Below are 15,701 nucleotides of genomic sequence, written 5' to 3'. Positions count from 1 at the left end.
TTGTACATTTGTGGAAACAGAGACCTGTTTAGTGGTGACGCTGCAGTTTCTATGTGACTTCCAATTTTATCCTTTTCTCTCCCATAATACTGCTACCTGTCTACACACACACACATCCACACACACACACACACACACACGCGTGCGCGTGCACACGTGGAAAAATTTTCTTTAATAGCCCTTGACTTTTCCTCTTGGTAGCAGCTCACATTCTTGAAAGAGCAGTCTTGTTCTGTTACCCTTGAATTGAAATCTGCCTTTTGCACCTCCCACAAAGCTGCTCCTCCTCATTGCCTCCTTACCAGCTGCACTGGCTTCCTTGGTTTTCCAGGATCATTTTAGTGTGCATCTGCCCTAGGTCCTTTGAGTTGGTGTTCCCTCTGCTTGAAATGTTTTCTCAAGATAGCCACATTGCTCCTGTGCTTCCTTTTTTAAGGCTCTCCTCAAGTGGTGCTTTTTCACTGAGGCCTGCCTTGATCTCTCTGTGTTAAACTTCTTTTTTTTTTTTTAACGTTTATTTATTTTTGAGACAGAGAGAGAACATGAACGGGGGAGGGTCAGAGAGAGGGAGACACAGAATCTGAAACAGGCTCCAGGCTCCGAGCTGTCAGCACAGAGCCTGACTCGGGGCTCGAACTCACGAACCGCGAGATCATGACCTGAGCTGAAGTCGGCCACTCAACCGACTGAGCCACCCAGGAGCCCCTTGATCTCTCTGTTTTAAATTGTATCTTTTATCCCCTCTTTGTCATTTCTGCCACTGCCCCTCCCTCTGATAAGTACTTTTGTTTAACAACTATATAATTGACTTTATTACGTTTATCATCTTCCCCTCACGTTAGAATATAAACTCTCAGGAGCCAGGGATTTTTGTCTGGTTTGTTAATTTTTATCTGAGTGTTAGATTGCTGCCTGGCTCATAGAAGGTGTTCGGTAAACATTTGTTGAAAGAAGGCATGTATTAATGCTCTTAAAGGTGGTTGTTGAATAGATGAATGCTCATGAAACACCATACAGACCCTTTCTGCTGTCTTCTCATTTTGTTTTACTTAATAATTTCTACCAACCCTGTATTGTCTCCAAGTGCAAGGCAATGAACTAGACATACATATGTTATCTTAGTTGTCCCGCCCAGCGAAGTATTCTCTGTATTTTACAGAAGAGGAAACAGGCGGTGGAGTCCAGTCACATAGCTGGTAAGAGAGAAAGCTAAAACTCAGGCTTATCTGTAACTCCAAGGCCTGTGCTCTTTCAGGTCACTGCCTTTGATATTCTTTGTCTCTTTATTGAGCCATAATTCACATACCATAATATTCACTCTTTTAAAGTGTACAGTTCAGTGGTTTTCAGTATATTTACAAGGTTGTACAGCCATCACTACTTTGTAATTCTAGAACACTTTGATTACTCCAGAAGGAAACCCCATACCTATTAGCAGTTAGTCCTCACTCTTTCTGCGCCAGCTGCTGGCAGCCACTAATCTGGCTTCTGTGTCTGGATTTACCTGTTGTGGACATTTCACATAAATGGAACAATACAATATATGGCCTTTTATGACTGGCTTCTTTCACATGGCATATGCTTAGATGATTCATTCATATTGCAGCATGTATCCATTCCTTGTACCATGTATGAGGGTTCCAGTTTCTCCACATTCCTCACCATTTATTATTTTCTGTCTTTTTGATTATAGCCATCCTAGTAGATACGAAGTGGTATCTCATGATTTTGTTATGCATTGCCTTTATAGCTAATGGGGCTGAATGTCTTTTCCTGTGCTTATTAGCTGTTTATTTTGTTTTAATTGGAGAGATGTATATGTAATTTCATTGCCTATTTTAAATTTGTTGTCTTTTTATTAAGTCATAAGAGTTCTTTTTATATTGTGTTTACTAGATCGTTCTTACATATATGGTTTTCAGAAATTTTCTCCTGTTCTGTGGATCTTTTCACTTTCTTGATAGTATCCTTTGACCAAAGCACTAAAATTTCAAATTTGATGATGCCATTTTATCTATGTTTTCTTCTTATTTGTTCTTTTGGTGTCATAGCTAAGAAACCATTGGCTGATCAGAGGCCATGAAGACTTATGGTAGTGTTTTCTTCTAAGTTCTGTTTTGAAAGTATATGGTAAGAGGTAGAGGTTCATGTTCCTTCTTTCTGCATGTGGATATCCCGTCCCAGTACTGTTTGTTGAAAAGACTATTTTTCCCCATTGAATGATCTTGGCAGCCTTGTTGAAAATTAATTGACTCTATTTCTGGATTCTTAATTCATTTCCCTTGATCCTGTATGTATGCATTTGAGTTTTCATCAGTTTGGTTCTCATTGTTTCTCTTGTCAGAAAGTTGTCTTCCTCCCTACTCCTAAATACACAGTCTCAGGGGCCACTTTTTTTTTTTTTTTTTTAATCATCATACAGTGCTGTGGCCCCAGCTTGAAACCTTTAAGTCAGAGTGAGGAAATTTCTTTTTCCTCACTGTTTATAATCAAAGGTTATTATATCATTTAACCCTTGCCTTTATCATTTATTAAGATTCTTTTCTTGGGCTCTCACTGTGCCTTTCTGACCCATCTCTGGGGTCAGGTTTATTTTATATACTTTTGTTAGGTTAATTCTGTGTATCTATGACTTTGACTTCCTGCTTTGGCTCAGGAATTCTTTGTACTATGTCTGTGGACTTTCCATCCCTATCTTCTGCTTCTTCTGTACACATTCTTCAATTCCCAGTTAAACTGGAGGACTCAGCCTCTAAATATACCTTCTTACTGTGTGTCTCAACTTAAAAAAAATTTTTTTTCACGTTTATTTATTTTTACAAGAGAGAAGAGAGGGAGACAGAGCACGAGCTGGGGAGGGGCAGAGAGAGAGAGAGGGAGAGAGAGAGAGAGAGGATCCCATGCAGGCATTGCACTGTCAGCATGGGGCCTGACGTGGGGCTCCAACTGAAGAACTGCAATATCATGACCTGAGCCAAAATCAAGTGTCAGGCGCTTAACTGACTGAGCCACCCAGGCACCACAAATGTTGCTGTTCCTTTTGCTTGAGATGCTGACTCCCTCAATTTTAACATCAAAAATCCTTCCAGTCCTTTGAGAGAAGAGTCCATTTCACAGTACCATGTTTCCCATAAAACTGTTGCTGGCATTTTACTTCTTCCTCAACACTGGTTGTTAGTGCTTTTTCCGTTGAAACTGTGTGTACTTTTATGTTTTTCTTAAAGCTTGTATGTTAAAATGCCACATAATTTATGTCCGTGGCCATGATCACATTCTTTTTTTTCTGGATTGTAAACCACTTGAAAGCAGAGATAGTCTTGTTCAGCTTTGTATCCCTAGTGGTTGATTTGTTTTAGTGTTAGCAAGTTCTCAATAAATAAGTGAAGTTCTACTTATTGTATAAGCCAATATCTCTTGTTTAATATTAATATTGTTTAAGGTAAATACCTTTTTCTGCAAGGCTTTTGAGATAGCTTCTTCATGAATAAATAGCTTTTCCTACCATCTCTCCATAGCACCTTGTCCACGGGGCTATTGTAATTCTGATTGTATTGTATTACTCCCTGATTTGTGAGCCCGTTGCATCTAGGTATATTGTCTTAATCTACCTTTAATTGTTTGCTTGTCTGTCTTCCTCCCTCTTTAGAGTTCCATGAGGACATGGGCTGTTTCTTGGGTGCTGTATCACTGGCACTTAAGTCAGACTTTGATGTATAGTGGGTGCTCATATTTGTTGAATAAATGAATGAATGAATGAGCTCACTATTTTTAGTTATCATAAGATAACAGTTTTAATGTTACGTATCCACATCATTGCCATATGTCATTATCTTTCTGTGTCTGTGTCTTAGGTTCAGGAAAGTTTTTTTACTATGAAATTCTTCATTGTGATTATTTCTTACCTGACATATTTGCACAGCTTGTCTTTACTCTTTTTTTTTTTTTCAACGTTTTTTATTTATTTTTGGGACAGAGAGAGACAGAGCATGAACGGGGGAGGGGCAGAGAGAGAGGGAGACACAGAATGGGAAACAGGCTCCAGGCTCCGAGCCATCAGCCCAGAGCCTGATGCGGGGCTCGAACTCACGGACCGCGAGATCGTGACCTGGCTGAAGTCGGACGCTTAACCGACTGCGCCACCCAGGCGCCCCACTTGTCTTTACTCTTAATACTATACTGTGCTCTAAGCCCAATTACTATATGAATCTGACGGTGAATTTAACTTTTTCCCCTCTAAGGTCCTATTCTACAGCTAAATTTGATAGGAGAAATTTGGTAAGACTCTTTAGAGAGAACTAGGCTTCTTGAGAATGCACTTTTTTATATTACTGGAAGAGATGTGAGAATGAATGGCCTTTAGGCTTTAATCTGGAGTGGACACATTCAGCCAAGGGAGGAAGTAATTGCTTTCTCAGGAATCCACAGATAGTCCCCATACAGGCACTGTCCGAATAACTGATGGAACAGACACAGTCCTGGCCCTCCATTTGCTTAGAGCTGTAAGAAAAGAGGGACAGTAGACACTTTAAATGATTATTAATAGAAACGTGATGAAAATGTAAGTTATTTTACAAGTTTCTAGGAAACATTATAAATAAATTATTAGTATTGTTGAATTTAGGATTGGATACTATAACCAACCATGGGTAGTCCTAGAAACTCTGGTAAAATATATTGCATATATTTTTAGCTTAATTTTTTAATTATGGATATTAATACCTGTTCGTTATAGAAAATGTTTTTATAAGTACGGCATAATGTAAAGAGCCAGATTGTAACCTAGTATAACTATTATTTGCCTTTTGATTCCTGTCTTTTCTCTCTCTCATTTTTTTTAAACAGGCTACATATATCTATCATTTTCTTTTCTTTATGCTTATGGTTTCATTTTATACATTAACATTTTTTCATATGTATGTTAATATTTGCATAATAGTCAATTGTAGAATGTACCATAATTGACTTAACTAGATGCTTATTGTTGAGTATTTGAGTTGTTGTCAGGGTTTTAGTATGAGGAAAATGAATAAGTCATTGACTCCGCTCTGACTTTTCATATACCGGTGAGATGGTTAATGAAGTGTGGTGGTCATACATAATAGTTGCTGTATTTCTGTACCATTCTGTAGACGTGAGGGTGGATCACATTAGATCCTTTTTTTTTTTTTCTCACATCTTTTTTATTTTTTCTCCTTAGGATACTTATAATGCTCCTTTCTGAAAAGGAGCTGTTTTGTTTTTTAAAGATCCCCCTCCCCCTTTTAATGTTTATTCATTTTGAGGGAGAGAGAGAGAGAGAGTGAGCGCACGTGCGAGAGCCCATGTGCATGTAGGGGAGGGACAGAGATAGGAGACTGAGAAACCCAAGCAGACTGTGCTGTCGGCGTAGAGCCTAATGTGGGGCTCTATCCCACAAACTGTGAGATCATGACCTGAGCTGAAATCTATAGTTGGATGCTTAACTGAGTCACCCAGATGACCTGGAAAGGAGTGTTTTTAAGGCTTTTTATCTATAGCACCAAATCACTTTCCAGAGAGTGTGTTTTTACCAACAGTATGCAAGGGTGTTTTTCTTAGTGACTGCTGTAAAACAAACAAAAGAAAACAAAACAATAAAAACGGGAGCCCTTAAATTCTGTGCATGGACTGTGTAAGGTTTGAACTATTTTTATTGTAATTTTTTTAAATATAGACCAGTTATTTGGTTCATTTCTGATGAGTTTGTTTTTTCATGATGCAAAACAGGTGATTTGATGAAGACTGCTGCGGGAGAGTTTGCAGATGATCCTTGTTCTTCTGTGAAGCGTGGCAACATGGTTCGGGCAGCTCGAGCTTTGCTCTCTGCTGTTACCCGGCTGCTTATTTTGGCTGACATGGCAGATGTCTACAAATTACTTGTTCAGCTGAAAGTTGTAAGTACAGGCCTGTGCCTGTAATTTGTTCTCTCCATCACAGTGAGGCTGCTGCTGGCCATGCTTAATTCAGCATTCCTTAGAATTTGGTTTGGTTTTGACCTTCGTTTACCCAAGTGCACCAGGAATGTTTTCCTTTCGTTTCCATTTCCTTCTCTACTCTAGGTGTATCTCATACCGATAGTGCTATGATTCTGTTTAGTCTTCATTCTGATGCAGAACATGTAGCAAAGATAATGTTTTGACTCCTTCTCTCTGCAGTAGTGATTAAGCATTTCCTTGTACCAGTAGAGTTCCAGAGTTGAGAAACCAAGATAGTTTAAATTGTATTGTTTTATTTTTATTTATTTGTTTATTTATTTATTTATTTATGTTTATTTTTGAGAGAGAGAGCGCAGACAGAATCCAAAGCAGTCTCCAGGTTCTGAGCTGTCAGCACAGAGCCTGATGTGGGGCTCGAACTCACAAACCATGAGATCATGACTTGAGCTGAAGTGAGATGCCTTGAGCGCCACCCACATGCCCCTAAATTGTATTGTTTTAGATAGCACGGTATATTGCTCCTCTTCCCACTTCCCATAAAATTCCCATGTAATAACTGCTCAAATGTTTGAGGGTCATGTAAACTGAAGAGGGAGTTTGGATTGCTGAGGAACTGTTAAAAGGAATAAAATGTTATAGATCTTTTTTATATACATATTTGTATTGTTTAGAATTTTTCTTATTTAGGAGTGTGTTTTATAGGTGGAAGATGGTATCTTGAAACTGAGGAATGCTGGCACTGAACAAGACTTAGGAATACAGTATAAAGCCCTGAAACCTGAAGTGGATAAGCTGAACATTATGGCAGCCAAAAGGCAACAGGTATAGTCATGATTTGGGTGCATATTAAAATTGTTTATATTATTATCTTGTGGGAAAAAGTGATTTTAACCTGAGTTTTCTGAAGGTACAATTACCACCCTCTGACAGTATAGTTCCATTAAAACATTTAATTTGTGAAGTGTCCTGTCACTATTGTGTTGTTAAGTTGCATTCATGTTAGGCTTCTATTTTAATTCTTGTGAAAATTGTGCTTTAAACTTTTTTAAAGTTTATTTGAGAGAGATAGAGAGTGGGGGAGGATCTGAGAGAGAAGGGGAGAGAGAGAGAGAGAAGGGGAGAGAGAGAGAGAGAGAGAGGGGGGGAGAGAGAGAGAGAGAGAGGGAAAAAGAAACCCATTGCAGGGCTTGAACCCACAAACTGTGAGATCATGAGTTGAGCTGAAACCAAGAGTTGGATGCTTAACTGACTGAGCCACCCAAGGGCCCCTTAAAATTGTGCTTTAAATAACTTGGTGTCTGGACAGATGATAAGGGCTTTGTTATGTGCCTTCAAGGATTAACTTCAGTTGGCATTGGAGTGTAATTCAGATTTTTAAAAACCATAAACCAGTTGAAACGTATTGGAATTACTGGCATATCAGAAACTATCACTGCTCTCCCCCCATGTTTGGTCACTTTTCAAGTTATTTCTTATAAATCGTTCTTAATAGTTTCCTTAGTGTTATGAATTTGTGTTGTGTGGCATGTGGATCAGTGTTCTTCTTCTTCTTCTTCTTCTTTTTTTTAAGTTTATTTCTTTTTGAGGTGCAGAAGAGGAAGGTTCAGAGAGAGAGAGGGAGAGAGAGAATCCCATGCAGTCTATGCTCTCAGTTCAAAGCCCATCATGATCTCACCAACTGTGAGATCATATCCTGAGCCGAAATCACGAGTCGGACGCTTAACTGACTGAGCCACCTGTGTGCTCCTAGATCATTGTTCTTATTTTTCCAAGCTTTGCTATCCTTTTGGTGTTTTGGCTTTTAGGGTGCTTTAAGTCTTCTCTGTGGTCTTCCTGTCGGATGCAGTATGTGCTCTAGGGGAGATACACATGTCACCATTCAGTTTCTTAAAATTTCCATAGTTCTGATCAGGCTTGTGCTTTTTCATAAAGCCCTGAAAAGATAAATTCTTGTTATCATTTGCTAATACTTGTATCAGTTAGGATATTTCATGCTGCAGTTCAGAAAACCCAGCTCCAAAACTGCTTGAACAATGGGGGATTTATTTTCTTACTAATCAGAAGTCCCAAATTAGGTGAGATTTTCAGGTAGCTAAGATAAAAGGTTTTGCAAGTATCATCATGGATCCAGGTTCTTGACCTTTTCCAGCACTGCAGTGTTCACTGTCCCTGGTACTAGATGGCTGTAGAAGCTCTGGGCATGATATTTGTACAGATCACTATGTCCAGCAAGCAAAAAAAAAAAAAAAAAACCCAAAAAACCAACAACAACAAAAAACAAAAAACTGTTTCTTCCATAGGTCTTTTTTAGAAGCAAATGATGTAGAAACCCCTAACAGATTTGCTCTACTAAATCTGAATTTTGTAACATACCCATTCTTCACTGATTATGATTGAGAAGAAATCAGTTGTTATGTCTGACTCTGTGATGAAGATCTCCCCTCTGGTCTGGGATGAGAGTATCTTTCTTCAGGACAGGGACACCCAAAAAGGGCTCTGACACGTGTGAGGAAAATGGAGTCAGTACTGTAAATGTCCAATATATGCCAGTCTCAGCTTTGCATACTTCTTAGTAACTTTCAGTAGTATAATAGTATAAAATCTTTACCCCATAGGATTGAAAAGATTAAATTAAGTAATGTATGTAAAGTATTTAATATGATTATGGACCATATTTCAAGCTTAGGTTATGATCAGACTGAATTTGCACATATGAGATCCTGGTTTTACATTTCCGTTACTTAATATTAGACATTATAATATACCTAGATTTGGTGTATTGCCTAAGTAATTTAGTTCATGTAGACATAGTTTGTTTTTATCATTTATTCCTGTGTTGGCTTATGTCTCCATCAAATAAATCACAAATAAGTTTTTTTGTTTTTGTTGGGCCTCATCGATTATAAAAACTTGTTTTGTGGTATGGTAATTCCATAAATATTCATGCTGGACCAATTATGTTTACAATTTATTTAATGTTTTTGATGTAAATTCTCATTTGTTTTTTTGTTTTTTGTTTCGTTTTATTTAAAAAATGTTTAAACATTTTTAATTTATTATGTATTTTGAGAGAGAGAAAGAGAAGGAAGTGGGGAGAGGATTAAGGAGAGAGAGAATCCTAAGCAGGCTCTGCACTGTCAGCACAGAGCCTGACTTGGGGCTCGATCTCATGAACCATGAAATCATGACTTGGGCTGAAATGAAAAGTTGGATGCTCAACCGACTGAGCCACCCAGGTGCCCCTAAATTCTCATTTAAATACATGAAATAAATGTTAGTTATACTTAAAAAATAAAGTTTGGTGAATAGTCCCACAGTCATAATGCCTAGTCTGATTTTAGTTTATGAAGGCTTATTATTTGAGGAAAGTGAGAAAATTTAGACTGACACTATATTGCCTATCTTTGCAAAATGGTAGAATAGGTAAATTGATGTTGTTCTTGAGATAGAACACACTGATAGTCCAGACCTTTGTATGCTATTGGAAAAACTTACTGAAGAGTAATGCTGCCTGACTTTTTTTCTTTTTAATGGTTATTTATTTTGAGAGAGAGAGAATACATGCTCATGAGCAGGGGAGGGGCAGAGAGAGAGAGAGAATCCCAAGCAGGCTATGCGCTGCCAGCACAGAGCCCAACACAGGGCTTGATCCCACATCCATGGGATCATGACCTGAGCTGAAATCCAGAGTTGGACGCTCAACCTACCCAGCCACCCAGGTGTCCCAATGCTGCTTGACTTTTTAATTCTCTGTGCCATGAATACATGAAGAGTTCCTTAAACATAATCCCTGATGTATTAAAAAAAAAAAAAAGTAGTAAATTTCAAATACTTCTGAAATAAGATGTAATTAAAATCTTGAAGTTATTATTTAACATGCTGAATGGTTTTCTGTTTGCCTCTCCATATCTGTTTTCTACCCTTGTTCATCCTGTTCTTTGCCCCAGGGATCTGACCTGTCTGGACAGCCTCCAGGGCTTCTTTGCCCTCTAGTCCCGGTTGGGTTTGGCCAGTGGTAGCATCAGTAGGAGATCAGAGGAGATAGGAGATAGAGGCTGGGGTTTTATTCCCCTGGCTCCCACCCTGCTTGTTGCTCTGGGTGGCTAAAGTCATAGCCCCTGTTGGGTGGTATTCTCTACACACCTTGCTCCCTGGATTCTGGTAACTGTTGCCTCCTTGTTTCTTCAGGCCTAAGTGACCTAACAGCCTTGTGGTTTCCCTGTACTTTCCTTATACCTTTGTAGCAGAGTCCCTAAAACGTCTTTGAGTTAGTTAGTTAGATTGTACCAGCTGTTTTCTGTTGTACCTTGATTGATACATGTTTCCATTTTAAAGTTTGTCTTGGGTTTTGTAGTATGTCCTAGTCATTTGTAGTTTTAATTGGGCCTAATTCTTTAACCTTCACCTGTGGCTTTCTGCAGTAGAATCCATTGAGTAAGTTGGCCTTGGGCTTCTTTGTGCCTCCTGTTGATAAAATAGTCTTTTGTAGGACCTGGGTCTTGGTGGTGTATATTCCCATAAACTAGTGCTTTTCTTGGGAATTAAATTGCTACTCATTTTATCCTAAGGTCCCAGCCTGGTAGAAACTTCATTCTTCCTTTTGGATGTTGCCCAGTGTTCTCCTTCGGTAACTGGTAACAGTTTTTCACACTGTGTGTTTTCTGGCAGAATTCCTCTCCTGCTATATGCGTAGCCCCTAGACTATTTTCACCTTTAACGTCTTCTCTGCTCAGGCATGATATGTAATAATTAAGCTTCTCATTGAACCTCTTATCTTTGCAGACAGCCTGAGTCCAGAAAAGGGGTATTTCCTCAAGAGCAATATTTGGGTGTGATGTATATACTAGCTCCTTTAGTGTCCCTTATATCATTTAAGCAGCAACCCCCCACCAAGGAAATGCTAAACCTCGTAAGGTCTGGAGGCTCTTTGGAGTTTACCTTTTTCTCCTTAATGTTTTTCTGGAGCATGGTGTGGTGGTGGTAAGGATGTTGCTGAAAATAATAATGAGTAATTCTAAAAAGGTGTTTACTATGTGCTACACACTGTTACAAACCCTTTATAAACACACATTCATTTAATCTTCACAGAATAGTATAAGGTAGATGCTGTAATTGATAGATACTCATTTAAAAAGATGTCCATTCACTTATTTTTGAGAGAGAGCACACAAGCATGAGTGTGTGGGAGGCAGTGAGAGAGGTAGAGAGAGAATCCACAGCAGGTTCTGCTATCACTCAGAGCCAGATGAGTGGCTTGATCTCTTGACATGAGATCGTGACCTGAGCCAAAATCAAGAGTTGAACACTTAACCAACTATACTCATCTTTATAGATCAAAGAACTGGAGTACAGGGAGGTTAAATAATGTGGCAAGGTCATTCATCTAGTCAGAATTGGAGCCAGGTTTTTAATCCAGGCTGTCTGCCTCCAGGGGCAGAGATTTTGTCTGTTCAAATGGCTTTTACAATCCCTGGTGCTTAGAATATTGCTTGGATATGGTAGTGTTTACTAAATATTTAATGAACAAGTGAATAAGCCACTTTGCTGTACTGCACATCCATCCTGGAATGGGATTCTAAATGTGGTGCTAATCTGTTATTTTCTTGGGCTGGAATATAATTTGCTCACTATAAGTGTTGAATTTCCTTTAGACTGCAGGCTCTTCTTTTACTGTAAAATAGATGGCAGAGGTGGGGATGGGCCAGCACTGACCTTAGTCCCTGTGAGGAGAACTGCATGTGCCTCCTGTGGTCAGTTCTGTCTCTTAGTCTGATAGAGATGGAGTACCTGCATGGTTACCAAGTACTGGGTGGTGGATGTTCCACCCACCCAGGTACTAGAGCTTATTGAGGCATTTGGTAAAAACATAATGCTTCTTACCTAGTCTCTGAACTCTGACTTTAATGATTTTTTTTCCTGAAAACTTGAACAGACACAGTGGTAATGGATAGTAATGAATTTTTTGTGTAAATGAATATGGACTAGCTGGGTTTGCCTATGGACCTTTTCTTTAAGTGTAGTTGTTTGAATTCAAGAGAAGATATCTGATCACATGTGTCTATGGGTACAATTTTATATTAACAGTATAAAGAGGGAAATGAGAGGAAACTTTTACTTGAATTTCCAGCTCTTGGGTAGAAGGAGTGCTATAGATTACTTAGAAGTAAGCTTTTATTTTTTGGTCACTGCATGTGATGCATGTGATGGTTAGTTGAAATCACATTGAAAGCCGTTATTTCTTCTTCATGTTTTCTGTTTGCTCCTGAGTGTGCTTGAAACACAATTGGATTGATAAAGTTTGGGAAAAATTGGCTAAAGTAGACCAAGGGACTCTGATTTCATAGGTAATCTATTATTTTCCTTAATAGCTCATTTTTTTTCACCAATCCAGATTACTTATCACTGTTACATATTTTGAAAATAATACTTAAGATTGATTATTATTCTTATAATAGTAAATAGTGCTGCCTTGTGGTAGTGCCCATTTTCCTATGTTTACTTAACAAAATCTAGTTTCTTTGTACTAAGACAAAAGTAGTTCTTGAGAGAAAGCTGAACACTTTAGCAGTTAGGACAAATGATATATAGTTGTCATTTTCATCATAGGTTAAAATATATCCCCCTTACTTGGTAAATAGAAACCTCTCAGGCATAAACTGTGATGAGGACAAGATGTGTAGAAAATGCCACACACAACATGTGCATCAGCTGCTTAAGCATAATGGTTAGCCCTTGCCCCTTGTCATAGCTTGAATCTTGAGGTGATCATCAGTTCTCTAAATCCATGGGGTCCTGTTTCTGAATATTGTACCTACTCTAGTCTTTAGAAAGGTAGAAGTTCTCATACCAGGCCAGGCAGGGGCTTTAGGAAAGTCAAGTGTTGAATAGTAATTCTGGCATCTATTAACTTTAGGTCACCACAAGTGTCTTTGGTAACCTTTGTAAGAGACTGTACTGATCTAGGTTATAGATACTTAGGGAAGAATTCCAAAGCTAATTGCAAAGCATTTTATGAAACAGAGGACGATATAAGTACTTAGATGCAAATGCCTCCCTAGAAGACTTCAGAGTCTCTGAGGTTGTGGTGATGGCCAGGCATTTAGAAAATGCCACACAGAATGTACCCACCATCTGTTTTAACTTAATGGTTAGCCTTAGCCCCCTGTCATTGCTTGAATCTTGAAATGATCACTGATTCTCTAATAAATCCATAGGGTCCTGTTTCTGAGTATGTAGCCTAATGTACTATGCTACAGGGCATTTGGAGTGCTGTGAGCTATTACTTGCAATTCAGATTCCAAATGAGAAAAGAACTCTAGGAAGAAAAGTAAGCTGTCATATTATACAAGGTTTGAGTAAAGATGCAAACCTAAAATATATAGTGAAATGAAGTTATCAAAAAAGAAACCACTTAGATGTCTCTAATGCTTAATTAGGAACTCATCTAAAAAGATGAGCCATTAAATGGCTAAGTCAGACTTCAAATTGAGTTATTGACTTTGGCCTTTCTTAGTTAATTTTCTCTTACTGTTTACACATGTAATACTCTTTTAAAACATTTAAATTTGTACTGTAGGGTTTAGTTGGTGTAATTAACATTAGAATTCTATTCACAGGTAAAATAGAACAGATCAGGTGGTCAGTTAGTGTTATCACTTCTAATTCTCTTTTGTGGTGGTAATACATACTTACTAAAGACTTAAGTCTCTCCCTCTCCTCCTGAGCACTTTGAGTAATAATGGGATACCAGAAATATCCTCTTCCTATCTTGCTTATTTGTCACTTATTTGGTATCACTTATTTGTCACTTAGTATATCCACTCAGTCTAATAGATGTCAGTAGTAAGATCCATGCTAGGAATCTCAAGTTTTTTTAAACTATGGATTATAATTATGGTGTAGAGGAAATTGAAAAGGACAGTTTCACTTAAGACTGCATGTATATAAAGTATTACAATAAAATGGAAACCTTTTGAGAAAAAGAGTGTGTGAGTAGAGGAGAGGGGCAGAGTCAGAAAGAGAATCTCAAGCAAGTTGCACACTCAGTACAGAATCTGATGCGGGTCTGAATCCCAGGACTCTGGGATCATGACCTGAGCTGAAATCAAGAGTAGAATGTTCTCAAATGACTGAGCCACCCAGATGCCCCAGACAATCAAATAAAAACCTTTCGGATTAAAGTCATGGAGCACATGAATCTCAACTTTATGCCTTAATGACCTATGTCCTAAGGCCATCTTTGGGATGGGGAGTGGGGCGGGGGAGTTGTGTACTTAAGAGAACAGCTTGGCGCATCCTCACCTAGTTGGTTTGCATAGTTCATGTACATCTGTGGTGTCCCAGCCCAAATTAACAAAACTCTTATAATGAACTTTTGTGACTTAATGACAAGTACTCAAACTAAATCTTACCCTATTTAAATGTGTATTTGAATGATTTTTCTAATTTGGTTGGAATAGGTACATACAACTTTATGTAGTTGTGATGAAGGTGCCTAGTCAATTTTGTGCTTTGATTTTTAGTTAGTGCTATGCTAGGTGGCTTACATGCATTATCCCATTTGATCCTCAGGACAGTTAGAAGACAAATATATTATGTTCCTGTTTTACAGAAGGTGAAACTGAGTATGGGGATTTTATTTTATTCTATTTTTAAAGATTTTTATTTTTAAGTAATCTCTACACCCACCATGGGGCTTGAACTTAGAACCTAGAGATCAAGAGAGTCTCATGTTCTAATGACAGAGCCAGACAGGTGCCCTGAGGATGGGAATTTTAAATAAGATCACAATAGCCAGGTAAAAGAGCTGGAGATTCAAATTCAGAAGTGTCTGGTTTGGAAAAGTTTGAACTCTATGTACTGACCCAGGCTGCCTCCTTTGTTATGAAGCTAAACTGTTAATGAAAGTATTGTGTCTAATTAGTAGAAATTCTTAACTTTTCAGCATTTACTGACAAGTTTTTTTATGATTACAACCCATATAAAGACTGCTCCAATTTCTTGTTTTCCTCTTATAGGAACTGAAAGATGTGGGCCATCGTGATCAGATGGCTGCAGCCAGAGGAATCCTGCAGAAAAATGTTCCGATCCTCTATACTGCGTCCCAGGCATGCCTCCAGCACCCTGATGTTGCAGCCTATAAGGCTAACAGAGACCTGATATATAAGCAGCTGCAGCAGGCGGTCACAGGCATTTCCAATGCAGCCCAGGCCACTGCATCAGACGATGCTTCCCAGCACCAGGGTGGAGGAGGAGGAGAACTGGCTTATGCGCTCAATAACTTTGATGTAAGTTACACTTGGGAAGAAACATCAGGTTCTCGACCATCCACCCAAAGTTAAGAGACTTCTAGGGAAATGTGATCAAGGTTTCTGATGAAAGTTCAATTTCTACTTAGATTTGTAATCTGTGTCAAAAGAAATTTTAGAAATCTTCAGTCAGTTTGATCTGACTTGGCCTACAACGTTTTTCTTGTTCTTTTTCTTTTGTGTTAAACTTATGAATTCTTTTATGTAACTTATGTGTCCTATCCAATCATTCTCTGTTGAAGATATGAGTTTGGTTGATTTCACCCAAGATTTTAACCATTTGGTAGATGAAAGCTCTCTGAGATATAGAGGCAAAGTGTATGTAGAGTCTCCTGCCTGGAGCCCACAGACACATCATAAGTGATTACCACAGAGTATCTTCAATGTTGTCCTTACTTGTGTGCCTAGATGATATACTTCTCAATAATCACAAAATTTA

At 38.5% G+C, this 15,701-nt stretch overlaps 1 protein-coding gene across 2 annotated transcripts in view; it reads left to right on the top strand.

The window, feature by feature from the left end:
* CTNNA1 (catenin alpha 1) overlaps positions 1–15,701 on the top strand; it is a 178,589-nt gene that overhangs the window by 51,693 nt on the left and 111,195 nt on the right. For both annotated transcript variants that reach the window (XM_058698412.1, XM_058698882.1), the window contains exons 4-6: positions 5,746–5,912; positions 6,657–6,776; positions 14,972–15,241. In XM_058698412.1, coding sequence (XP_058554395.1) covers positions 5,746–5,912; positions 6,657–6,776; positions 14,972–15,241 — 557 coding nt within the window. The remainder of the gene's footprint in view (positions 1–5,745; positions 5,913–6,656; positions 6,777–14,971; positions 15,242–15,701) is intronic.

The sequence above is a fragment of the Neofelis nebulosa genome, chromosome 1 (assembly GCF_028018385.1).
Source record: "Neofelis nebulosa isolate mNeoNeb1 chromosome 1, mNeoNeb1.pri, whole genome shotgun sequence".
Taxonomy (NCBI): domain Eukaryota; kingdom Metazoa; phylum Chordata; class Mammalia; order Carnivora; family Felidae; genus Neofelis; species Neofelis nebulosa.
This window is presented reverse-complemented; position numbering and strand designations above follow the sequence as displayed.